Source organism: Microplitis demolitor, chromosome 6 (assembly GCF_026212275.2).
Source record: "Microplitis demolitor isolate Queensland-Clemson2020A chromosome 6, iyMicDemo2.1a, whole genome shotgun sequence".
Taxonomy (NCBI): domain Eukaryota; kingdom Metazoa; phylum Arthropoda; class Insecta; order Hymenoptera; family Braconidae; genus Microplitis; species Microplitis demolitor.
The window spans coordinates 18885427-18913420 of NC_068550.1; the positions used below are offsets into that span (position 1 = coordinate 18885427).

Consider the following 27994-nt stretch of genomic DNA (forward strand, 5'->3'; position numbering starts at 1 on the left):
AGAAGTCTTGAAGAAGTTCTCAAGATGTCGAATGAGCCACCTAGCGAACTCAGTAAAACGTCTTTAAAAAGAGTTCTCAAAGAGTTATTTTGCCTGGCTTCGTAAATAAGACTTCATTATGAATTTACCATGACGTCTTTAAGGAGCTCCTAATTTTGACTTCATAAAGAAGTTAAAAAAAGAATACATTTTGACGTCAAAAAACTGACGTCTTATTTATGGAGTCTTCAAAAACTCTTAATTAAGAGTTCTTAAAAATGACACTTTTAACAAGTCATTATAAGACTTCTTGAGGACTCCTTCAAAAAGACGTCGTAAAGCAGTCATTCCGACTTGAATGCTGTTTGGATATGCTTTTAGAATTTTATTGCTAAAGTGAAGCAATAGTTTTACTTAAAATAAGAACTATCAATTCCATTTTAGAAAAAAATTACTTATTTTGAGTAACGGAAACAAAAATTGGATTTTTTTTCAATAATTTAATTACAAAAAAAAAAAATAAATAAAAATATGCACGCGTAAAAAATTTAAATTGCCGTAGATGCAATTTTTTGAATTATATATATTTTTTTTATGAATGTATCGTTTTTGGAAAAATCTAAAAGTTTTTAGATGTCGGCTAAATTTCCAGAATCATAAATTTATGACAACTAAATTAAAATTCCTTGACCCGATAAATTCATAAAAATTATCCAAAGTATTCGAATTCCCGCTTTGGCAATTAAGTGAAGATTCCTGCTCATTTATTATTGGTTAATAAAAATAACTATTACTGGAAACTAATTCTTGATTTTATATCTTCAACGAAACATCTTGCAGGGTATTATCTGACAAAGTCTCTTCCACTTTGTGTTTAAGGAAGTCAATTCAATGATCAATTAGCAATAACAATAAGAGTGAATATTTTAAAACTATTATATTCAATAGAAATAATTTTTTTAAAAAAATAGGTAGTCTAATCCTATACAAAACGAATTAAAATCTTAAGTACAAACATCTTTCTCACATACTTATTGACTCGCTTTAATCGTAGCAACTGTTACTAGTTTTTTCTCTTCTATCAGAAAATGTGATAAAAACACCTTTATTATTGATATAATTAATCATTAGTACCGACAATTATTGCTCAGAGGCAATTAATAATTTAAACTTCTAATGAGTGTGAATGTAACTGACAAGTGACACTTTTTTAAATTTTGAATAAATGAATAAAATGTAAGCAGAATAAAAATTTTTAAATGCGTATTTAGATAATTGAAAAATCAGTACGCGCAATTTTTTCAATATCATTGCTTTAATTTATTTATTTAAAATTTATGAATTGTCTCATGTCAGTTGATTCACACTCGTAAACTTCAATGATCCTGAAGTTAGCTGACGTCTAATAATTTTTCGGTTTTTTTTCAAAACGATAAATAATAAAAAAAAAAAATTGCACATACACTGTATTCAATTTTCTACTTGTGCACTTTTTTTTTCTTTTAGTAATTGATTTTAAAATAAAAAAAATCTGGAAATTGTTAATGGTCTGCCCTGTTTAGAAAATCTCAGAGAATCCAATAGATTCTCATAAATTCCCATAAAGATTTTATAAGAATGAATGAGTTCTATGAGAAGTCCTATAGTTAAGTATAGGGCCTTACTGGCAGAGTGCGGAGTATAGGGTGGGGACAATCGAATCGATTGTATCGTCCGCAGTGGACGAAATACGCATTAAATCGCACTTGTCTTGTAAATAGTTAAATGAAAGTCGTGTTAAAAAATGAGAACAAATAGTTATGTTTTTAATTGCAAAAATACTGGCAGAAATAGTAATTACAAGTTTTACACATTTTCATCCATGATATTCATTTTTGGCTAAAAATTATTACAGGGAATTTTTTAAATTACAAATTTTGAACACAAAGTTTTTTAAATTATTGAATTTTTAAATTTTTAATTACGAATGATTGAAATCACTTTAATTTCTTTACTCAATGCAAATTAATGATTTAAAATATTAAAAATTATAATTATAATTATTTTAGCTCATTTGTTATTATGACTATTATTGTTGTTATTATTATTATTACTAGCTAACCTTACGTCGTTCAAAATAATATTTATTAAAATTTTTTATACTTAATTTTTTTAGCACAATCTAATCTATTCTTTTCGACTTTTTAAATGTAGTATTGCGCATATTATTATTATTATTTTTTTATTTATTTATTTAATTGGCCATGGAGTCGTAACTCCTTGCGGCCATCCAAAATACATAATTTTATATAATAGTATATATAGTGGTTAAACGAAAGATATTAATACAATTGTTTTAAAGTATAAGTATGTTATAAATGTATAAATAGTTTTTTTTTTAATGTATAATCATATAATCATTTCATTCATCATTAATTAATTAGTCATCTTATTCAAGAAATAATCATAGCACACTTTCCTAAATTCATTAAATGTAGGATTTTGCGTACAAGTACGGCTCCCTGGTAATTCATTCCATATTCTAATTGCGCACATTAAAAATGATTTATCATACTTCATTCTCTCTGTGCTTTTTGAGAATGATTTAATGCGGTCGACAGATGTCGTTTTCGTCGCGCACCCAGCCAATAAGAATCTATCGGATTTTTTAAGCAGGATGTTAACTTCTGGATCATTAAGTCATTATTAGACGTCGGCTGACTTCAGTATCATAAACTTCTTAACCTTTTAAAATTGTTCATTGGCATTCGTTTTAATAATTAATCAGTCGTTATAAATTGTAACATAATAAAGTTTTCTTTCATTAAATATTATAAGAAATAAGCTTATTGGTGAATATATTGATAAGCGTTTGTTGGTTTCAAAGTTTTTTTTAGTTAAAATGGAAAATTCTAACTCACGCGACAATGTTCAAGCGTTGATGTTGCAGGTTAGTATGAAATTATTTTTAACATTTAATTTTATTCTGATTTTCTTATTGTTATCCTAAAAATTTTGATTTGTTCTGTTATTAAGGACCAAAATTTAACTGAAAAAATAGAAAAGGTTAAAAACAATTTGAAAATACTTCGAAATGAACAAATATTGCTATCAAGTAGTAATTGGAAAATGGAGATCGATGTTATGAATTTACAATTAGAAAACAAACATTTAGAAGATGAAGTAAATAGAAAAAATCAGTCATTTATTAATATGAATAAAAATTGCAAACAATGCAAAGATCGTAATAAGAAAGAACTTCAAGATTTCCGGTTGGCAAACATTTTTTTTTATTCTATTTTCATCATTTATTCAATAAGAGGAAAAAAAATAGATTTCAATCCTGATTAAGAAAAATGATTTGGAATGATTCAAAACAATTTGTAATGATTTCAAACAATTCAAATCGACTAATATATAGATTAGGGTGGGTCAACAAAATCAAGGATTTTTTTTTTTACAAGTGATACGGAAAAATGGGTTACTAGACACCTTAAAAAAATTCTCATCAAATATGAGCTCTTTATTTTAATAGGAAAATGGTGCTCATCGCAGTTTTTTTATTTTTTTCTCAGTCCAGTAGAAAAAAATTCATACCTCGTCATTAATTGATTGTACAGAAAAATGTTCTCTAAAAATTTTGTAGGAAATTTAATGCTTTACAAAAAAGGTATCATATTTTTTTCGTAAATCTTACGATTTGAATAATATTGAAGATTTAAGTTTGATTATTTTAAGACAAATTTCATTTTTGTTTCTGAATTTTATAACTCGACAATAAATGACTATCATAAAATGCGGAATACATATTTTTGTAGGAAATTAACTGCTCTATAAAAATGATATCTTATGTTTTGGCGATTAAATTAAGCGCTTAAAAGATATTCATCAAGCTGTCATGTGTACTGATTTTAAGAGTTTTTGATTAGTTAATCGAAAAATTTCAATTTAATTTATAAGTTTTGAGGAAATTTACACGAATTTTAGTTTTTATCAAGTGAGAAACTTCAAAATATTTTCAAATTTTCTTTCATGTGTAAGTATTTTTGTCTACATTTAAAAAAATAAATTTTACATTATTTATCGCCTAGTTAATTATTTGTTAATAAAAAAAGCAAAGCTTTTATTATAAAGATATCATGATATGTTTCAGTTTTAAGGAAAAAAAAGTTCAATTAGTTGTAAAAAACTTTTTTATTTCAATTTTCGACTAAGTTATTAAGTTTCAATTAATTTTTGTTGTAAGTAGGGTAATTTTTTCGATGCTCTTTAATAAGTTGCAATAAAAATTCAAATTGCTCTTTGTAAAAAAAAAATTTTTCCTAGGACAATATCCAGCTACAACGGAAAAATTTTCACTGCCGTTTTGAAGACGTTATTGAAAAAAAACAACATAATCGTGATTTCTAGTAATTGAAAATATAATGTTTAGAATTATTGAAAAAAAAATTTCGAAAAAAAAAGTCAAATAATACTTATATTAATGACAAAAAATGAAATTCATAAATTAAATCGAAATTTTTCGATTACCTAATCAAAAACTCTTAAAATCAGTACACATGAAAGTTTGATGATGAATATCTTTTAAACGTTTAATTTAATCGCCAAAACATAAGACATCATTTTTATAGAGCAGTTAATTTCCTACAAAAATATGTATTCCGCATTTTATGATAGTCATTTATTGTCGAGTCATAAAATTCAGAAACAAAAATGAAATTTGTCTTAAAATAATCAAACTTAAATCTTCAATATTATTCAAATCGTAAGATTTACGGAAAAAATATAAGATACCTTTTTTGTAAAGCATTAAATTTCCTATAAAAGTTTTAGAAAACATTTTTCTGTATAATCAATTAATGATGAGTTATGAATTTTTTTTTATTGGACTGAGAAAAAAATAAAAAACTGCGATGAGCACCATCTTCCTATTAAAATTAAGAGCCCTTATTTGGTGAGCTCGAAAATATTGATGTGACTATATTTTCGAGCTCGAAAATCTTATTGCATGCTATTTTTTTTTATGGGCTTTTCAAACTTTAACAAGTTACACTTTATGCTAAAGTTTAAAAGTTTAAGAATCGAAAATCATTAATGAACAAGCGGTTTTTAAATTTTAATTTCCGATTATGTTTAATAAACTAAATATATCGAGGCAGAAATCAATGTCAGTGATCGAAATCAAGATTAAAATGAGTGTTGGCTTAGGTCAGAGCAATAATATATAAAATATCTGAGAAAATGATTAAAAACTGTATTTTTCCGATTTTTTCGTTGATAATATTGTTTAAATAAAGGACAAGTTTGATGGCATTATACAATGATCAAAAGAGACCATAAAGAGGAAAAGTTTGTAAGATTTTAGACACATCTTAGTACAGTACATTTTGAGTTATCTAGAAAGAATAACATAAAATATTATTTTTTTAACTTTTCAACGCTGATATCTTTCGAACTAATTAACCGATTTTAACGTTTAGGTGGCAATATGCGCGTTTTATTGAATTCTAGAGCTGAATAGAATTTGGCTTTGACCATTCAATTCGTTTCTGAGACATCAATAAAAAACTAAAAAAAAATATTTTTTTCTTTTCGTAATTCGCCAATATTTTCGAGTCTACTTGAACAAATGATCAGAAATTTTCGGGAATGTTGATGGCCAACAAGCTCTTTCGATTGCCGCCTTGAACATCCAAATCGATTCATTAGTTAAAAAGTTATAGACCATTCACACACATACAAACACAAACATACATACATACTGACACTTAGACATCATTCTGAAAATAGTCAGAATAGCTTCCTAGGACCTCAAAACGTCGACATCTGATGAAAACTTGATTTTCGAAAATCGGGGTGAAAACAATAACTTCCCGAAATTTTTGAAAATCATCGATTTTCAAAGTGGGAAGTTAAAAAAAATAGTTGATTTTTTTTACCCTAATATAGATATATATACAACATGAAGCAAATCATATTTCTTAATCAGGGAAGTAATTAATTTTCTTGCTCCTATAAATACACAAAATAAGTAATTTTTTCTGAAATGAAATTGATCCTTATCAAACAAATTCATATGGAATTCCAGCTTAGATTCCTATGTGGATTCCCACATGGCGTTTTCGGATGGATTTTCATATGGTTTTCTAACATAGAAACCCAGCATAGACCCCGATATAGATTCTCAGGCGGGTTTTTATGAGAATCCACACTACTCCAAATCCGTATGGGAATCTAATACAGATTCCCATGTGGTTTTTTCCCTCGGTTTCCTATAGAAATCTGCACCATGTCAAAATCCATATGGGAATGTTGTATGGATTAACAATTAGAACAATTAACAAAAAGCCTCACGTTATTGATACAAATGTCATAAAAAGCGTATGTGTTTTTATAAACTTTCCTAAAGTACAATATCTTTGTATGATTTCTATTTTAGTGTCTTATTGAAATTATTAGTAATTTCTATATGAATGTAATACTTCTTGATTTAATTAATAAATCCACAACTTATTACTGAGACTGATGTAAAAAGCATCGATTAATTATTTTTTTGATAAAAAGTATTCTACCAGTAGAATATCAATCTGTTCTTTTATTTATATACGCGTATCAATAGACGATAGACAGATACATCCAGATACCCCGGATTCCATAGAAATTACTTACATAAAAACTCAGATTCCTAAATAAATTTCCCACAAAGAAATCCAAGTTCCTGTGTAGGAATCCAAATACCCACAGTTTCCTACATGGATTCTTAAATAAATTCATATACTACCAGAATTCTTATGAATTCTTACTAAATTTATACTTTCCGATACACGGAGAAAAAAATATAGTTAATTTCACTAAAAAATGTGAGATTACTTATTAAATTTGGATAGTAATCTTGAAACGCTTATGATTTATATGAAAAATTAATAAACAGATAAGCATATTTTACAAGTCGTTTAGTAATTTCTTAAATAGTGGTTATGGAAAATCTCCGATATTGCATATTAATTTTTAGCTATATTTGGTAAATTTTACTACCCGTTTAGTAAATTTTACTGTACTAGAATGGAAAAAAATAAAATAAAATTTTTATTAGCTTTTAACTTTTTATGCTTATTGCTATCATGATTATTATTATTATTTATGCAATCTGTATTGGTGGTGGTGTCGATTTTTGTTTTTTAAATAATCACTTGTTTCAACCGAGATTCGAACCCGGATCTCCCGCACGTGAGTCCTTTCCTATGTCTGACGGCCCGATATCTCCTTTGGACAAAAGTTTCAAAACTTGCAATACATATTTGTATATGCTATCCCCACCAACTTTTAATTTTATCTATACATAGTAGAATTCACTACACAGATAATAAAAAAACATAATTGTGTTAACAAAAAATACATTGCGTATAGTAATTTTTAATATTTTCTGTAGTGACAAATCCTATATTGTATTAGAAAATTTACTTTTTTAAATTTGCATTCATTAATAGTACTTAGAGTAAAATTTACTATACAAATAGTAAAAAATATAATCGTCTTAGCAAAAAATACATTACTCATAGTAATTTTGAATATCTTATTATGTAATTATTACTAACTAGTAAATTTGACTAAACATTTAGTAATAATTACAATATAGATATAATTTTCATATCTGTTAGTAAATTTTACTATAGTATTGTAATTTTTACTATACTTTTTTCTCTGTGTATGGATTCCTCTGAGTTCTCATGCAATCCCTTACGGATTCTTTTGATAGGGTAAAATACCTAAATCAACCATTTTCTTTCAAAACGTATATTTTTTTCTCTATGTATTGTACTAATGTTAATTTTAGTAATTACAAAATTTGGTAAAAGCTGTGCTTAAAGTTTCTCGAGAATCAAAATTTTTTCAAGATTAGAGTTATAAATACCAGAAATAGTTTTAATTATTTTTTATTATGAATTAATCACAAAAATCATTTAAAATAAAAAAAATAAAGTTTTTTTTTTTTTTTCAATTTTAGTGGTTTTTTTGATAATGAATCAAGACATTATTGCGATTTATTATCAAACGCTAAAAATGAATATGTAAGTAATAGAGAACATCATTGTACTTTTGAATGTGATAAAAAACACAAAATAATATTAAATTTCAATTGTGTGTATTTTTAAAGGATTCCGAAAGCTTAAAGACTGATATCGAAAATTACGAAAGACAAATCGCATTATTAAATAATGACTACAAAAAAATCCAAACTGATATGGATAAACTAACACAAAAATTTGGATTAATCGAATTGGGAACAAATGAAAAAGCTGAACAAGTTAATAAGATTAAATCAACCATAAACTTCTTAGAAAACTATGAATCAGTTATATTATCTGCTGTAAAATCATATAAGAACAAAATCCGTGACCTATCTAAAAAAATTGAACAAAAAGAACGTGATATTCTATCAGCAGCAGATAAAAAAATACTTTAGTACCATTAATTATAGTACTGCAATTAAGTATCATTGATTTAATTTATAATTATTTATATAATTTTGAATAATTAATTATGATACGAAAACATTACATGGCTCAAATAATTTTTCTTCCTCATTTGATAGTAAATAAATATCAATCATTTAATATCATACCTTGTTAGACGTTCTTTCCTGATGTAATATTAAAAAAAATTCCTATTACATTATTTCTATCAATTAATAAATAAGCATACAAAATTATTTAAGATCATAAATTTTTTTATTTACAATTATTCCTTACTGACGAAAATCCTCAATGGCTATTTAAGATACTTACAGAAATGCACTTTTTTCAATTTTTTTGATAAAGATATCTCTACCTGCCCTATCCAAAAATTTCCATGGATTCCAATCAAATCGAAAACAGTGTAAAGTTTTGGGGCTGGTCCGCAGGGTCAACTGATAGACTGATTTTTTTTATGCAAGGATCTTGCAAATAACACTATAAGAGGACTCAATAGGGGCTTAATAGTCCATTCCGACTAGAAATGCCTTTGCGGAATTCCGAAAATCCAATTCGAGAAGGCTTTCTGAAATACGACAAGCCTAATTCGAATCTTGTTTCATCCTCACGAGAAGAACTGAAGTACGGCGAGCCTAATTCAAACCTTGTTTTGTCTTCATGAGGAAAATTAAAACAAAACATGTCAAAACAAATCCAAACTTGGTTTTTTGGTTGTTATTAGGAAAATATGTGACAAGCCTAAATTGGGCGTATCCTTGGAATTCCTTATCGATACCTGATACTATTTTATTTAGCATAACTTAACTTAGGAACCACGATCGGTTGTGTAGTGTAGTACTTAAAGCATAGGTCGTTCATGCCTAAGTTACTGGGTTTGAATCCCACTAAAACGCTCATGGCTGTTTCTTTCAATAATTTTCAATTTTCACCGTTAAAAATTAGTAATTCGAACAATTGAAATTTCTTTGTATACTTTTATCTAACTTAAATCTTAGCTCTTAGACCTCTATGTTTACCCTAACACGTGTTTGAGCAAGATTTTGGAGTAATATCTTGAGCAAAAGACCCCTATCTGCTAGTGTCTTTCTACGTTTGTGTCTTTCGCAAGATCGTGTATCAAGAAACCTTTGTCAAGATTTGTGTATATCTTGTTCATTGTATCGTACATAAGAATATTAAAGATATCTTGAAGACGTGCAATGAAACAGTGTCTGACGCATTTCTTGCATCAGTAACTTACAGTACGTACTTACGCATGGCTTGCTCAAGATCTACTCAAGGCTCAAGGTCAATTTTCAGCCTTGAGCAGATCTTGAGCAAGCCATGCGCAACTATTTTCAACTATACCCAGATAGCAAAATGACGTCTTGATGAGTTTTAAATGAGTTCCTATTTATGATTTGGACGTCTCATCAACATCTTAAAGAAGTCTTTAAGAAGTTCTCAAGATGTCGAATGAGCCACCTAGCGAACTCAATAAGAAGTCTTTAAAAAGAGTTCTTTTTCCTGACTTCGTAAATAAGACTTCATTATTAATTTATCATGAGGTCTTTAAGGAGCTCCTAATTTTGACTTCATAAAGAAGTTAAAAAAAGAATACATTTTGACGTCAAAAAACCAACGTCTTATTTATGGAGTCTTCAAAAACTCTTAATTAAGAGTTCTTAAAAATGACACTTTTAAGAATTCATTATAAAACTTCTTGATGACTTCTTCAAAAAGACGTCGTGAAGCAGTCATTGCGACTTGAATGCTGTCTGGATAGTCTTCCTCTAGAATTGAATTATAATCTGGCATGAATTTCTTGTGTAAGGCTTGCACTAGGCTTGCAATTCAAATCTGGTTACAAGTATCTGCAGCAAGACACACGTAGAAAAAAACACTAGCACTTATCGATTTTGAGAGCAGACTTGCTCAAGAATTGAAAAAAACTGTTATATGGGTAAACAGCGTTATTTTAGGATTAAAATATTACAAGAGCTGAAATCACTTTAAATTAAAAATGCCAGAGATAGCTGTCACGGCCGCTACATTCAAAAATTTTATTTTTTTTTAAGACCTTTTATACATTAACCTTTATATATATTACGCCGACTTATTGACGCCAGCAATCGTACCGGACAAACATACCTACCTGAGCGTTGTCAACGCTTTACAATTAAATCGAATTGTACTAATGGACCACGTGTATTATAGATTTCTCTTTTCTTGAAATTTCATCATTTTTACTTAACGTATTTTTAAGATTTATACATCCGTTCCCATTTAAGAATCTAAGCATAAGCGCTGTAATCTTTTCTTTGATTTTTCATTTTAAAACTATAGACCACCCAACTCATGTGCACCTGCATGTGATTCTTGAAAATTAGAGAAAGCTAATGGAAACGTCCAAATTTATGGTTTCCAGTACGAGCGTTGCTTGGCGACAGAATGACGCCAGAGTCATCGGCCTACTTCATAGTCAAATATATGTCCCCGGGATCACACGTGTGCATGGGCCTAGAACTTTCGGGCGAGTCCGAGTCTTTTCGTATGGGAAACAAGTTACCGCCACTTTTTATATGTGAAGACCATATAAAAAGACCATAGACTTTAGCTCATCAGTTCTTTTGGAAATCAAACTCTGAACCTTACTGAACTCCGGACACTTGACGGTGTTCGTGGCTAGAGAATTGATATCTCGATTGAGCATTCGGTTAACGGTAGCTGGGCGTACGAACCGGACCTTGATCGTCGTAAGCACTCGAATGATCGGTATATCATTTTCTTCTAGTTTCAGGAGAATAATTGACGTGATATTAAACTCACCATTCGGTCAACGGTAGCTGAGCATACGAACCGGACCTTGATCGTCGTAAGTCGTGAATTAATATCAATCGGAAGCACCGGTAGCAATGATTATCGTCACCTTATTTCAATCCATTTAATTTAATGTTATTTTTATATTGAATTATACCACGAGGAACGTGAAGAATCAAAGAATATTTTATCGCAATAAATGCGAAAATTTTGAAGAATATTTTACCGCGAAAAGCGAAGAATTCGAATATTTTGAAACTATTTTTACCGTGAAAATACGCGAAGATTTTATAACCAAATTCCCTCGCGGTTTTGGAAATACCGAAATAATACCGGAATTATACGGTATAAATACTGCATAAATATGGTATTACTCGAGTTATTTTAGCCAGTTTTTTTGCCGCATTATTACCAAAAATTTACGAAATAAATTCCTAATATTTACGGTAATAAAACAGAAAAAATACGGTATTTTCACAAAATTAAAACAGTAATTATACAGCATATTTATAGTATATTTTCGGCATTTTTGCAGCATCAAACCGTTCTACCCATAAAAAAATTTATATATAATTATATAAAATTTTATTCAGTTATATCTAATTTTATATAATTATATAGAACCTTATAAAGTTATATATTAAATAACTGTCATGAAAAAAAAAAAAAATAAAAATACCCGTTAACTCATGGACTCGATCCCGAGACCTATTTGTTCAAAGTTTGATCTGGTAGCCATTATGCCAAATCACTTACTTGAAATATGTTACTAATTGTATTCAGATGGATACAAACAAACTTAAGAAAATTGAAAACATCAATTTTCACAGATAGTTATTTTCACTTACATGTTTTTGTTTGAGTAAGAATTGTGTGAACCAATAAAATAAAATAAAAAATATTACATTTTGCAAATTTTCGATGATTTTAAATGCAGAAGCGAACAAAAAATAAAACCATATTTTTTTACAATTTTCTATTTTATCAGCGTAAATCTGGCGAAATTGCAGGATACTGACGGTATTATTATCACAAAAACAACGATTTTATTATTACTAAATTATCGTATTATAGTTTTTATACAGCATTTTATTGGTAAAAGTTCGGCATTTTTACAGTTTTTTTACAGCATTTTTTTGGTAAGAGTTCGGTATTGTTATAGTTTTTTTACAGCATTTTTTCGCTAAAAGTTCGGCATTTTTATAGTAATATTACTGTAGTAATCTGGTAACTCTACAGCATAAGTGCAGTAAGTATAGGGCATAACTGCAGGAAAAAACTGGCCAAAATAACCATTTTAATACCAAATTATTACGGTAAATTTACGGCATGTGCATAAATCCCAAAAATTTACGGCATTTTTACGGCATTCGCAAAACTGCGAGGGTTTATATTTTATTTTATCGCGAAGACGCAAAGAATTTGAATACGTTAGAATTATTTTACCGCGAGAAGCCCGAAGACTTTATATTTCATTTTAACCTACAAAGATTTAGAAACGAATAAACATTTAATTTGATGCAACAAAGCATACTAAATAAATAAATAAATAGATAAATTAGAATCATATTAATTAACCGCGACAACGCGTTGTGAATTAAGTGTCCTGTGTTACTGCTGACAGTCCTGACACCTCACCTAAACCTGTTTAGGGTCAGTTTTTAAACATTGTAACCATTGTTTGGTATTTTTATTTTCATATATTTTGAAATATTTGTAAACCATATGCATGAAATACTTACTTTTATATTTACTATTCTAAATATTGACATTTGTAACCCTTCTGTATTTTGAGAATATTTTTCCCTTAATAAATAAATATTCGTTAACATAAAACATTTGAAAAGCATTATTTATCAAACAATTTTACTTTAACAATGAGATACTAGCTTCACGAGGCTTTTTGGCAACCCACCGTCCTTTATCCCTTATTTTTCTACCTGTCTAGCAGCTCAGACCGATAGTTCACAGTAGGGGGTACACAATCTTACGTTTATCGCTTGACGTTTGATTGTGGAATTAGATCAGTCAAATCATTAATTAGAAATCGCTTTGGGTTTTATCAATATTGTCTTCAACAATATTGTGTGGGCGCGATTTAAATATAAAATAGAATAAATTGAGCATTTGGTTAACGGTAGCCGGGCATACGAACTGGACCCTGATCAATATAAGTACCCTTTTATTCACTACATTTTATACGAATATCGTACCTACGCCCATCACGATCTCCAATCGTGACATAGCAAATAGAGTACTTTCGGTTGAAAACATTTTATGGTCTTATTGAATAATATTATTTTCTGTAGTTTTTAGTAAGCATGCAGAAATAATAAATTGCTTCTTAATATGCAAAATATTGTTACTGAACATTACTGTTTAGAATTTTTGATTTGATATTAGCAATTACTGACAATTAAATCTATTCAAACTAATTAATTTAAAACTTTTTCCATTATTAAAGATATTAGTGAAGATCCTAGAGATGGTGGTTGGTCGGAATGGGGTCCATGGATTTGTAGTGCAAGTTGTAACGGAGGAGTGGGTAAGAGAAAACGTGTTTGCAATAATCCTGAACCTAATATCAAGGGTGAACCATGCATGGGTCCAAGTGAAATGACAGGAAGATGTAATACGAATCTTTGCGGTGATATAACTCGAGATACGATTACTTTAGTAAATCGAAGAAAAAAAGAAAATCACTTAAGTCTTGTTGTAAAAGAAGGTCAGCCAATAATTATTCCTTGTGATCCTGATATTATCACTAGAGTAATAGAAGAATCTCCTGAATCTAAAATACAGTGGTCACATGATGGAATATTTGTGGATGCAGATAATAATCGAATAATTTTCGATAAACATAATATCGGTAATATATAATTAATTTTTAAATTTCTAACTAGTTCTGATTCTTACTAAAACGGTAATCTCAAAATACCGATTTTTTTTCGAACGCGAGTAACTTTATGAAAATCAGACCAAATTTAAAGATTATTTTTAGATATCACAAAAAGCTATTAGGCGCGCTTTCCATAGTAATTTTTTCATATTTACAGGGGATAGCCACTGCGAAATTAAAAAAAAAAAAATTATTAAATCTAAGTTTATATATTCAAAAATATGTATCTAGAGTATTGTATGAAAATTTAGAATATTTTTCGAATTATAGTTATTTTTATGACAGCGCGTCAACTGACCATTGCATTAACTAAAAACTTTAAACGCTTTTTTCTCGAAACTACTTTTTTTGAACTGGTGGCATCTGTAATTTGCATAAATATGAACCGATTCGCAACTTTTTTTTTCGTATTCGTCGATTCAGTAAGTAAAGTTGCACGTAGGGGATTTAGAAATTTTTGATTTTTAAGATTTTTTAGAGTTGCTTGAATCCAAAAAAAAAAAAAATGAGAAAAAAAAAATTTTTAATATGTCGTCATTTATTTTCAAATCCAAATTTTTAAAATCCCCTGCGTAGAACGATAACCACATGCATACAGATTACAACGCAGCTTGGTTTTTTTATTTCAGATAATCCGTTTTTGAGTTGGAGATGACACGATGGTGGGGAAAATTTATTTGGTGCTCCACAAAAATGTTTATAACTTTATAATAACATGATATTTTTTAATAAAAATTTAGGAGAATTATCTTCACTGTATACTTTATGAAACAAAAAAACCCGATCCCCGAATTCTTTTATTATCCCAGTCGGAAAAATTCCCGAAAATCACCTATTTCTTCGACCCTCACAGTGGCTATCCCCCTTAACTTAGTGAATTTTTAGATTAATATATTATCTAATTTTTAAAAGTAATCTTTGAGCTGATCAGCTATTAGTTCTTCAATTTTTGTGTGCGTTTTATTATAGACATATATTATTTATTGTAGGCTACATAAAAATTTATAGTAATACTATAGAAAAAGGGGATAAAATAAAGTCTTGAAAGTTTTTTAATTTCCCGCTAAGAAAATTGGAAATTTTTCAAAAAAAGTAAAGTTATTGGTTTCGGTCCGACTTTCTGAAACCGAGTTCTGAACAGATCTCGACGTTTCAAGGTTCTAAGAAGCTATCCTGACTATTTTCAAGGAGGTATCCGAGTGTATGTATGTGTGCATGTACGTACGTATGTAAATATTCTACAACTTTTGAACGGGTGAACTGATTTGGATCTTGGATGCGGCATTCAAGAAGACTTATTCCGAAATTCTTAATTTCTATATATCATTTAGCTTGATCAATGTAGTATGTTTCAAGTTATTCAAAAACAAAATTTTTGAAAAATGTTTTCTTAGATAACTTTTAGTATAACTGACGGATTGGTTTCAAAATCTAATCAACTTTAAAGCTCTATAAGCCGCATCGAGTGCCGCCTCAACGATCAAAATCGGATAAATTTGTCAAGAGACATCGCTGTCAAAAGAATTTTAAAAAAGTGTTTGTTTCTAATAAACTTAAAAATCACAAATCTAATTGATTTCGATAATGTTTTTGCGTTGAATGCCGTATTAAATATCATAATCGGTTAATTAGTTCAAAGAATATCAGCGACGAAAAATGAAAAAAATAACAACTTACTTCATTCTTCTCGGATAGGGCATAATGTAATTCATCATATGTTCCGAAACTTATACCGGCTCTTTGGCTTTATAGTGTTTGATGATCGCTACATAAATTGTTGCAATCGATTCGTTAGTTTAAATAGCATCATCACCAAATTTAAAAAAAATCACTATTTCTGACAATTCTTTCTGTACGTTTCATATATTTACTCGCTGGTTCAATTCAAAGTTCAAGTAACTCTTTATCTTGACCATTTCTATTAATTTCTGTACAAATATGTTGAATTTATCAAGCATGGCCATCAGTAAAACTTATAAAATCATCCTTGTTGATTATTTTAAATTTTCCGAATTCTCTGAGATTAATACTAAACGTCACTTTTTTCGAGCTCGAAGGACTCAACAATACTAATGTATTCAAAGGTATTGTTGAACTCAAAGAGCTCAAACATGTACCAACAATAATGTTTTAGAGCTCAAGAAGCTCGAAAACCGCCTGAAATTTCTGGGCTTGCCCGCAGAGTCAACCATTTTTGATTTTTTTAATTGTACCCAAAGGCAACATGAACATCATAGAATGATTTGAGCTATCTAACATTGTTTATAAAAAATTTTGCCCTACATTTTGAATGCTACGTCTCCTTCCCCTTTTCCCTCTTGACTCTTGACTTAATATATGAGCCACCCCAAAAATAAAATTTTGGAAGAAATGTCTTTTTCGGATAACTTTTAACATACATTATGGATTGATTTGCAAAAAAATAAAAAAATGTTTTTTTTTTTATAATGAAACCAAAGTTGTTGAACTGATTGATCCCAAAATTTTTTCAACATCAGAGACTAAAAAATTACGTCGAACGGCGTATTGAATATCAAAATCGGCTGGTTAGTTCAAAAGATATTGGCGATGTAAAATTGGAACAATAACAATTTACCTAATTTTTTCCGGATAACTCATGTTGTAATTTTTCCAATGTTTCAAATATTATATCGGCTCTTCGTCTCTACCGTCTCTTTCGATCACTTCATAATTTATTGTTATCGTTTGCTTAATTTAAATAATATTGTCAACAAAATAATTACAAAATCATCGTTCTTTATATTTTTTTCGGATGTTCCATATGTTAACGCTCTTATCTGATCTAACACTCACTTAACTTGAAAATAGATAGAAAATAATGTTTTTGAGCTCAAGGAGTTTGAAAATAGCGGGAAGTTTTGGAGTTGGTTTAAATGAATCGCTATGAAATCTAATGAGCTCTGTACCTCGATACTAGTGCGTCGATTGTGACATCAAACATTAAAATCAGTTGAATCGTTTGAGAGATATCGTTGTAGAAAGAAATTCATTCCGACAAATTTCGAAAGTAACAATTGACCTTTATTTCCCTAGATACTTCATAATATAATGTATTAAATGTTTTAAAAATTATACCAGATCATCATCTTCACTGTCTCTTTTAATGAATTCATAATTCATTGTTGTCGATTCATTAGTCTAGGATATATCGTCAGCAAAACATTTTAAAAATTACTGTTCTCTGAACTTTTTACGGTTGTTTCACATTTCGGAATTATGTTCTAATTGAAACTTCTTTTTACGCTATCTTGATTACGTTGATTTAGTTATTTTCGAATAATTGTGTTTATTTAAAAATAATCGTACACAAAAATTTTAATTTAGATGTTTTATAATCACTTTAACTTTTTCAATTTTCGTAGTTCAAGGCAGAACATAACTTTTTGTGAGCTCGAGAGCTTAAAAAACAAATGCGCTCAACAGTATTTTTGAGCTCGAAGAACTTGAAAGTAGCGGGAAGTTTTCTAGATTTGTTTTTCTAAAATTGGACAAAAATTCACTTTACGTATATGAGACTGCGTGCTCTATTATAGCTCAGTAGTAACCTTGGATCTGGCTTAAGCTATGATTTGGTTGTCATAATTCGTTTCGAACTTGGCTTCCCGGAAAGAAATGTTGAAGCATGACTATGCCTGTTGATGTATGATAAGACCTGAAATCAGACATGATCATGCCTGTTCATGTATGATCATGTCTGCAGCGTTGAATACGTTCAGGCCTGATCCATGTTTGTTTACGTCTTATCATGCTTGTTCATGTCTGATCATGCCTGTTCACGTCTGATTTGATCATGCCCGGTCATTTTTCATGTCTGATCATTTTTTCCTGGGTTACTATGAAGCCGAGCAGCCAAGATCGCCTGCTGAGATTTGGTTTTAACTTGATTGCTACAAAGGGTTTCGGCTACGCTTGTCCATTGAGGCTCGACGGATTAAAAAGGACTAATATTGGTCTGTATGTCAGCATTGGCGGTTCTTACTTGGGATTAAATTAATTTATAACCAAATTGAAATCAATAACTTGTTTTTCTTTTTTTTACTCCATTTTTCTTAAAAGGAAGTTAAAAATTAACTTTTGATTTATATTTTCGAATTAATATAAAAAATCTACCTTTTCATTGTGAATACAGCTGGATGCCACTATTATTAGTAGCATTGAATTCTGCAATTTATTTTTACAGTTATTAGGGAGACAAATTATAATGACTCAGGAGTTTATACGATTACTTCGCAGAGAGTTGATAAACCTCATATAATACTCAAAATTGTAACCTTGGCAGTATATCCAGTGAAAACAATGATCACTATACGTGAAACTTTGCCAATGACCATTATCTGCCATTGTGTAATACTTGGATATGCTTATGCCAATTTAAAAGTTAGTTGGTTAATCAACAAAAAGTTATGGAAAGATTATGGAATAACATCGCCTTTATCCGTTAATATCGATTCAATTCCTAAAATAAATAAAACTCACCATGGACTTTGGGAATGTTTTATCGAAGAGGATGATTTGAAGTTTAATTGGACGACAAATGCAGTCTTTATTAATGTCATTGATCCACCAAATTGGCGAACTTATTTAATGGAAGATGAATTTACTAAACCTTTCTTTGGATGGATGCCAAATGAGTCATATGTCATTGTTTCATTAATCTTAATATTAATACTTTTTACTTCATTAATAATTGTTTTTCTTGTATATTTTCTAAAATTTCAAGCTTATTTGAAAAAAAGAGCGTTAAATTACTTAAAAAAAAAGTAATGTGAAGTGAATAGTAAATAAAAATACACCAGAGAATATATACATACATATTTCATAAAAATCTTAAACAATCTGTTTTTTCAAAGCCAAATGTCAATGACTTTGAGAAAATTTAAATAAAAAATGATTAGTTATCGAGGTAATTCAATACCAAAAAAAAAAAAAAGATGCCATTCATTTAACTATTTCTCTTCATGGTTTCTTATTGAATAAATGTTTAATACTTAATGAACAATTTTTATTTATTTCGGCTTCACTATTATTATCTACATTTAGAGAAATAATTTATATTTTCAAGAAAAAAGGCTTGATTTAAGTATTGTAGTTACTTAAATAGTGCCAAGCAATCATTTTCTTAAATGAAATAAAATAATAAGATATTTAAGTATTTTATTTACTTGCTTAATACTAAGAAAAAAATTTGATTTTGATAAAAAAATATTATTAGACATGTTTTTATAGCTTCCCGCTCAGAAAATTGAAAATTTTCGAAAATTCGGGAAGTTATTGGTTTCAGTCAGATTTTCGAAAAACTGAACTTCTATCAGATTTTTACGTTCTGAGGTTCTAGGAAGCTATCCTGACTAATTTCATGACGACGCCCGAGTGTGTGTATGTGTGTATGTACGCGCGCGCGTATAAGTGTATGTGTGTGTGTGTAAACATCTCATATATTTTTAATGAATGAACCGATTTAGATGGTTCTTGCAACATTCGAAAGATTCCTTCTGAACTTAGGTTTCCAGAAAATTTTAGATCATTTAGTCAAACAGACTCTGAGATATTTAAGAAATACGAAAGAAAAAAAAAATTGTTTTTTTTTTATATTTGAAAAACTGTCAGATGGATCAATTCCAAAATCTAATCAGCTCTAGAACTTGATAAAAGCTTTCAATTGCCGCCAAGAACGTCTCAATCGGATAATCCGTTCGAAAGATGTCGTCGACGAAAGAAATAGTAGAAAACGGTTTTTTGTGAATATAGTCGAAATGATAGAACCAATTATTCACAAAATTTTATTAGCTCTAGAACTCAATAAAATGCGCCGTTAGCCACCTCAAACGCCTCAATCGGATAATCCGTTCCAGAGATATCGTCGACGAAAGAATGAAAAAAAAAATCGTTTTTCTCGTTTTTGGTAAATATTTCGGAAACTATCGAATCGATCAATTCCAAATTCTAATCAGCTCTAGAACTCGATAAAAGCATTCAATTGCTGCCGAGAACGTCCCAATAGATAATCTGTTCGAGAGATATCGTTGACGGAATAATGAATGTAAAATCTGTATCTGCTTTTTTCATAGAATAACATCATAATTACTGAACAACATAACTCAAAACTAATATGTTCTTCTTTATGTAAGTCATTGGAAGTGACTGCTTAAAAGTCATCATGTTCACTTGTACCACGATATACTTACATGATATAGAAACAACGTATCATGTAAACTTATTTTTGAGCTAATTATTCAATATAATTGTGAATAAATATGTAAAAAAAAACGCGTATTCATTAATTATTTTGAATTCTAAACTTTCCAATTTTTATGTAAAGCGTAACCCTTTTGAGCTCGAAAAGCTCTCAAAAAAAGGGAGACAAAGCTATTTTCGAGCTCGAAGATCTCGAAAATCTATTTATACTAATGTTTTTGAGCTATTAGAGCTCGAAAACAGCGGGAAGTTCCGGGGCTGTCCGGCAGGGCCAACCGATGCCCAGATTTTTTTTATCTTATATTGTTCAGATTAGTTCTATACCTCAACAAACATTTTTTAATATAAATAAATAATTTTAACCTACCTAAAATTCGGACCTAGATAGATCGATCAAGCGAAACTTATCCACTTAACCCCAGTGGCTTTTTGAAAATCAGCTTTTTAATAAACTCTTAAAATATCCATCGACGTTTGTCATCTTTAATATTAATTTACACTGCTAAATAATGAAATTTAAATATTTAATAGCTTACAGATGTAGCTCTCGAAAAAAAATATATTTTATATTTTTATTAACATTAATAAAAAATTTCACTTTGTTATAAAAATAAATTTTTTTTGGTGCAGGGATTTTATTCTAATTTTTAATTATATTTTTCTTCAATTTCTTTTTTTTTTATTTAACCAAGCAATTGCTTTCTGAAGTTTTTAATTGTAATTAATTTGAGATTGTATCAACTAAATTGGAGAAATATTTGATTGCTTTTCATTCCATTTTAGAAAAAAAATTACTTATTTTGAGTATTTTTGAAAATAAGAAAAATGATTACTTGGATTTCATTTTTTTTTCTCTCAGTCTATAATCAGCATACATTTAATCTTTATAAAATAGCTTATGCAGTAAATATATATCATTCTATAATAAAACTAAGTACTATATTCTAAAAATTGAAATAAATATTTGATGTGAGGTAAGAGACCCAGTACCCGATCACTCATGTATTTGTACATCTATATTTACTAAATTTTACTAAATATATCAATACACATACATGTAATGATCGCCCGGGTCGAAAAATTTGATCTGATTTTAGTTTAATTGGACTGTTTGATCTGTTTTTGATCTTTTACAAAAATTTTAATCTGTTTTCGACCGGTTGTTTTAAAAAACCATTACGTTACGGACAGACAAAACTAGATTAATTCTTGAACTTTGAAAAATTTTAGTTCTGAAAATTTGCAAGGACAAAACTGGATTAAATCATGGACTTATAAGATTTTTATTTATGGGCAATGTTTATAAAAAAAATATTAAGCTACAGAATTGATTATGTTTTGTTTACTATTTACTTAGTATCTTTTGTTAAAAAATGTCGGCAGTTAATGAAAGTTTGACAGCTTAATTTTTAGTTGTCTTGACTGCATATTTATAGCATTGAATAAAAGTGATAAAATAACTCTTAAAATGCCAAGAAATTTTTCTTATTTACTAGATGAAATCAAAAATATTTTGGCATTAGAAAACAAAATTCTTGTGACATCTTATTACAGAAGCGCATTAGTATGTTTCAAATACCAAAAAATTAAAATAAATTTATAAATCTAGATTTTTATGATTATTATTTATATTTATAAAAAGTCCTGTTTTTGATTTAAAAGCGATTAAAAACAGACTAAACATTATAGTATATAAAGTCGGTTTTTGACCTTAAAAACAATTGAACACAAGCTAATAATTATAATAAAAAAGCCTGTTTTTAGTCTAAACCCGATTCAAAACAAACTAAATATCATACGAAAATAAGTCTGATATTGGCCTGGATAAGGAATAGTACGGGTAAAAACAGATTAAATTCCTATATAAAATAAATACAATTTATAAACTTGAATTAAAGAAAAAATATTTGAATTTATCATTTATTTTGAAACAGATCTAATTTTTTGATCCGGTGGATACTAGTATCCTGATCAGGTACCAGGTCTTTTACCTGATCTAAAATTTTTGGCAAATGCATATTCATTTATAAGGTTACTCTTGAAAATATATACTCGTATAATGAAACTTGAAGTTTTATGTGTTGCAAAGTTATCATACTCAGTTCTTAAAAAAATTGAGTATTTATAGTTGGATGAATACACGCGAGCAATAGGCATCGAGACATCGTGAACGTGAGAAGCAAGATGCAATATGCAAGGTGAGTATTCTCTTGAAGGAGGCATACAGGGAGTGGATGAAATAAGAGCCCTGAAGGAGTATACGCCGTATACAAGATATAACGTGTTGAAGCGAAAAGGGACAAGGGAGAAGAATACCGGCTTGTATTGAGCTTGTCCAAAGCAGGTTGGCAGCCAATCGTTTCGGAAGCAAAGAGAAGATACAGATGATGCTGAGAATATAGGAAAGAGTCTTATAATAAAAGTTGGAGAGAGACAGAGATAAATTGCGAAGAGACAGGTGCCGCGAGTCGCCCACGTGGTTCTTAAGAGACCGGTGTAGTAGATGGGAGAAGACAAGGCAAGAGCAAACAGTATAATGATGACCAACGGACAACGGCTGGCTTCCTTGTGCCTAACCAAACGCATTCGCGTGATAGTAGAAGTATTATGCATCCATTTGGTGGGAGAAGTACATGAAAGGACGAATGCAATAGGTGGAGTTTAAAGAGGGGTAGGGCTACTCATTCGGTAGCAAATGCTGGTAACCCGTCGCAAGGTCAAGATCAGTCGGCTAATCCTTTTCAGTCAGCCAAGGGCCTTGCACCTTGGAGTCACGAAATACTTTCTGAATCGTATTAATAAATACGTACACCAAATTTTTACGAAGATAATTATTGTAGATAAAGTGCGTTTAGTGATCGTTCAAAAAATTTAACAATTATGATTTAATGAATCTTTCTAATGAAGTTTTATTCAAAAAATCTAAACCATGGAAACTTGCGTGTTGATACCGAAGGAATTTTCGCTAGCATTAGCAACTGATCATAATACTTGTCCTGAACTCTTTAAAAATGATTCTAGATCATTTACAGCTGATGTCAGAATTTCAGTATGGTCTAATGTCTTTATACCATCCGGAACACTAATTTATCCTTTTCAAGGATCTATCAGATTCGACAAAATTGATCTCTACTCCCTTCTCGATGATAATGATGTAAGTAATTATTTCACTAACTTTTTTTTTAATGCTATTAAATGATCTGATTATAATCTCGGAGTAAATATAAACATTTATGGATATATATACATGCATATATATGTAGATCAGACGCGAATACGGTTGTTACGATGAAGTATCATTTTCAAACTATAATCTTAACAAACGTCAATGCAATTGGATCCGATTTTTACGTATTGTACAAAGTTATAATGATCAAGTTAATCTTATTGGTACTAAAGTTAAGGGTGAGTTTTTTCAAATCATTTTATTGATTATATAAAGTATAAATTTGAGTTGTTTAAAAAAAAAAGAATGTAGATTACTGAGAATTGATCAACTGTATATTAGGTGATCCAATATTTGAAGTTATTAAAGACGTTGAACCGGATTCAGAGCTTATTGCATGGTTCTTACCAGCATCTCATGAAGACCTCGTCTTCATATCGCGTGACTTCTGCTCGCGTTCTGCAATCTACAGGTGCACTATCGACTCGATTCTTGCCGGTGAGTATTAACTTGCTTCATTGTATATTCAAATGTACTCTTGCTATTTGTAGGGTATTCAAATGTGAATCTAATGTCAAATAATTGCTTTATCATTGGTTTATATATTTAGTTTAATGAAAAAATAATTTTGAGATTTCAATTCTAATAATTTGAGTAATATAATTAATTTTAAACTAAATTATAATTATTTAAGAAAATTTTCAGTTTAATACAAATAACTTACGAGTTATAAGAAATTTCGAAAATTTTCACAGAGATAAATTATAGATAATGAAGTATTCTACAAAAAATGTCCTATAAAATTTTTTTATAAAATTTGTGGTTGCGTCAAAAATTGAAAAAATGTAAAAGTTTATCATGAATCAAACTTTAACTTTGAATAACTTCTGAAGAAATAAAATTATCGAAAAATTGTAAGAAACTTTTTTTGTAGAGCGTTAAATTTTTCTGAAGAATGTGTCTTGAACATTTCAATGTATTGATCCGACCGTGAGCTAGAAAATTCCAGTGCAAAAGAATTTTATCTCTGTTATTTTAATGAAAAATTTAAATTTGCGATGCGGCACTCCTTAATATTAATAAAAATTGCACAAATTCTCACAGTATTTTTTTTTCGTCATTTCCAACAATATTTTGGATATAATTAAGAAAGAAAAAATTAGTTTTTTTTTTTTTAACATTTTGATCGCCAATTATCTACGAAAAATGCCCTTTGACACTTAGCGATGAGACTGATAGTGTTGCTGAAAAATAAAAAAAGAAAAGAGAAATTTACCATAAATTTAAATTTAAACTTAAATAACATTTAAGCGGTGAGATTTATTGAAAAATTATAGGAGGCATTTTTTCTTAGGACATTCAATTTTCTACAAAAATATGTCATGGTCATTTCAATTCATTAATCCGTTAACGAGTTATAAAATTTAAAATTTTTTTTTAAATTTTTTCTCATGTTATTTAAGTGGGAAATCTAACTCAGACTAACGCGCATTTTGTAATTGAGTTGGAGGGCTTAATTTTGTACCCAATTTTTTTTTTATGTTACATACAACGTAATTTTCGTATGGGACCGAAAAAAAGCAAATATTGATTTTATTTTATTTTCCCACATAATAGTTTTTATGGAATTGTTAAATTTCTTCTTAATTTAATTTTTCTTTATCATTATTTACTTCTTATTCGGAGTTTAAAACTGGAAAAAGAAATATTGTGGCAGAACTGCGACCAAGGACCTTCTAGCTTACCAGCTTCCATTGTACTGTCTTTTATCCTCGACGACGAGAATACACATTTGAATCACAAGCGGCGACTCCTGTGATCTCACCGACAAAAAAATTTCACTATGTATTTGCATTTCAGATTTGTAGGTAGTCTTATCTTTTTATTTTTTCCCATACTCCTTCCTATTGCTTCCTCGAGCAGTTGGTATATATGGAGTAGTCCAGGAATATAGGAAGGAAAGAAAGGAAAGAAAAAAATTCTATCAGTGAAAAATACACATAAAAATTCTTTAAATAAATCCTTAAAATTAAATAATTTATTATTATTTTTATGATCACAATTATTTTATGAAAATCGAAAGAAATATTTTGAATTAAGTAAGTTGATAAAAATTTAAAGTTGAAGGTCTGGTAAAACAGTACTCTTTTCTGTTATAAGTGCCATCAAATTTTTTGTCTTGATTACTTATCTGATTGCGTGCCGTATCTAAATTAAAAAGTAATTTCCAATTTTTGATCCCACGTGTTTGAATTAACAAGTAATTTTTAATTTTTAATCCCTCGTGTCTGAATTAGAATTAATTTTTGAAATTTTAAATCCACGTGTCGATTTAAAAACTAATTTTTTAATTTTTAATTTGACTTGTCTGATTAAAAATTAGTGTTTTGATTTTTAATCCCAAGTGTGTACATTTAAATTAATTTTTCACTTTGGAATCTCTCGCGCCGAGTTAAATATCAATTTTTAAATTTTGAATCTCACGTCTCTGGATTAAAATTAATTTTTCAATTCAAGTTGTTGGATTAAAAATTAATTTCGTAATTTTAATCGATATAATTTCAATTACGGATTAAAAATTTAATTTTTAATTACAAATATTCTCATTAAAGAATTCGCAACGCTGATCTCTGGTAATTATTTTTTGTTTTTTAAGATTCACCTTTAGATCTTTCGAAAACATTACTGTCACATCAATCATCCCCAATCACAACTTCATACTATGAACCAGATGAATATGAGTCAACATCTGAAGAATCATCTTCATCTACTTTATCAATGACTAGTGATCATTTGGACTGCAGTATTTTAACAACAATAAAAAGGGGAGAACGTGTCCTTCTTCCTTGTGAAGTCTGTGGCAAGTCATTTGATCGACCATCTTTACTGAAACGTCATATGAGAACTCATACTGGTAATGCAACACAACTTATCAGTAGTTTCGATAATTATAATATTTCAATTCATTAAGGAGTGCCATTAGTGTGATCGTTTGAAAGAAAGATAATTTTTTGGAATTTTTTTAAGGATATATAATGAATACAAGATAAAATTTTTAGATCAAAAAAATCAAAATTCAGTGAATGATTCATAATCTTTCAACGCTCCAAAAACAAATCCCCCCACTGCTGCAGTAATTGCAGTAATTTTGAAAAACAACTTTTCGAGAACCAATAAGCGACTGCTCTTCAGATCGCTGTAACTCAAAAAAACTATTCGAAATATGTACTTGAAATTTTGTGTTATTTTTGAAGGTATATACTATTAAAATATGCAAAAAAAAATGATTGTTTCAAAATTTCACACTAGTGATCCCCCTTAAGCAAAAAAAGTATGTTTTTTTTATTGATTATTTTGTTATAATTATATTTTATATCAGGAGAGAAACCACACATTTGCATGGTTTGCAACAAAGGATTTTCGACTTCAAGTTCACTTAATACTCACAAACGAATTCATAGCGGCGAAAAACCCCATCAATGCCTTGTATGTGGAAAAAAATTCACTGCCTCATCTAATCTGTACTACCATCGGATGACTCATATCAAGGTGAAGCTTCAACTAAGAGTAATATCCGTTACTCCTACATCACAAGTAAACAGGAAGAAATATTTTATAAGTTTTTTTTTTTATTTTTTTTTTTTTGCACTTGATTTTATATCATACAAAAAAAAAGAGAAAGATAAAATAAAAACAGCTGCATTTTCTGAGCGTAAGTCCAGTAGAAGTCGGATATCATATATTCACAAGATTGCAAATGAATGCATTCATACGGTGACTTTTTTTTAAATTTATTGGAACAGAAACTCCATGAGTTTCTCTCTAATCCCTCGAAGTAATGATATCTCAAGGAGCCATATAGGTTGAACTGCCATCAGCTACTGTAATTGGCCCATTACTTGCTACCGCTTGGAATGCAATCCAATTAGAAAGACAGAGAACGTACGTATGTACCCTAAGGCTGTTTCCTTCGCGTTTTACCTATACTGTAGCAGGTTTTACTTACGTGATGCAGCTTCTCCTCGTTGCACACGACTCATCTCCCACCATTTTTACCATAGCCCAACTACAACTTTAACTGATGGAATTTATAAACTACTAACTTATTTTATTAATAATTTATTTATTATTTAAAGAAAATATTTTTAACATAATTAATAACATTTAAATTATATTATTATTATTATAACTTTTTGTATTATTCATTTCCATAGGAAAAACCGCACAAATGTTCCCAATGTTCCAAATCATTTCCAACACCAGGAGACTTAAAAAGCCATATGTATGTCCACAATGGGCTTTGGCCTTTTAGGTGTCATATTTGCAATCGTGGATTCAGTAAGCCAACGAATCTCAAAAATCACATGCTTCTGCACCTTGGAAGATGCTCAAATAAAAAATTTATTAAGGCTGATTTATAAATGTACTATAATATTGAATGAAGTAGAATTTTTTAAATTTATTAAGTAGTTTGTGACCCTT

General features: G+C 29.2%; 2 protein-coding genes across 2 annotated transcripts; both read left to right on the forward strand.

Annotated features, from left to right (window-relative positions):
- Nucleotides 1–2681: 2681 nt before the first annotated feature.
- LOC103569046 (serine/threonine-protein kinase MRCK alpha) lies at nucleotides 2682–8526 on the forward strand. The gene is made up of 4 exons (XM_008546129.2): nucleotides 2682–2908; nucleotides 2995–3230; nucleotides 7964–8027; nucleotides 8114–8526. The coding sequence occupies exons 1-4, from the start codon at nucleotides 2861–2863 to the stop codon at nucleotides 8420–8422; spliced, it is 657 nt and encodes a 218-aa protein (XP_008544351.1). The 5' UTR covers nucleotides 2682–2860; the 3' UTR covers nucleotides 8423–8526.
- A 14404-nt stretch (nucleotides 8527–22930) lies between these two features.
- On the forward strand, nucleotides 22931–27984 carry LOC103569048 (zinc finger protein 415). The gene is made up of 6 exons (XM_008546130.2): nucleotides 22931–23500; nucleotides 23610–23751; nucleotides 23855–24010; nucleotides 26169–26426; nucleotides 26892–27061; nucleotides 27727–27984. Exons 1-6 carry the CDS (start codon nucleotides 23276–23278, stop codon nucleotides 27931–27933), a joined length of 1158 nt encoding a protein of 385 aa, XP_008544352.2. The 5' UTR covers nucleotides 22931–23275; the 3' UTR covers nucleotides 27934–27984.
- The last annotated feature ends 10 nt before the right edge of the window (nucleotides 27985–27994 follow it).

What these genes read in the sequence shown, in the direction of transcription:
- LOC103569046 (XM_008546129.2), top strand. Translation starts at nt 2,861, where the DNA reads ATGGAAAATTCTAACTCACGCGACAATGTTCAAGCGTTGATGTTGCAG. An exon ending in AAAGAACTTCAAGATTTCCG is followed by an intron (nt 3,231 to 7,963) that starts GTTGGCAAACAT and finishes TTTCAATTTTAG; the next exon opens with TGGTTTTTTTGATAATGAAT. An exon ending in CAAACGCTAAAAATGAATAT is followed by an intron (nt 8,028 to 8,113) that starts GTAAGTAATAGA and finishes GTATTTTTAAAG; the next exon opens with GATTCCGAAAGCTTAAAGAC.
- LOC103569048 (XM_008546130.2), top strand. Translation starts at nt 23,276, where the DNA reads ATGGAAACTTGCGTGTTGATACCGAAGGAATTTTCGCTAGCATTAGCA. An exon ending in TATCGACTCGATTCTTGCCG is followed by an intron (nt 24,011 to 26,168) that starts GTGAGTATTAAC and finishes TTGTTTTTTAAG; the next exon opens with ATTCACCTTTAGATCTTTCG. An exon ending in ATCGGATGACTCATATCAAG is followed by an intron (nt 27,062 to 27,726) that starts GTGAAGCTTCAA and finishes TCATTTCCATAG; the next exon opens with GAAAAACCGCACAAATGTTC.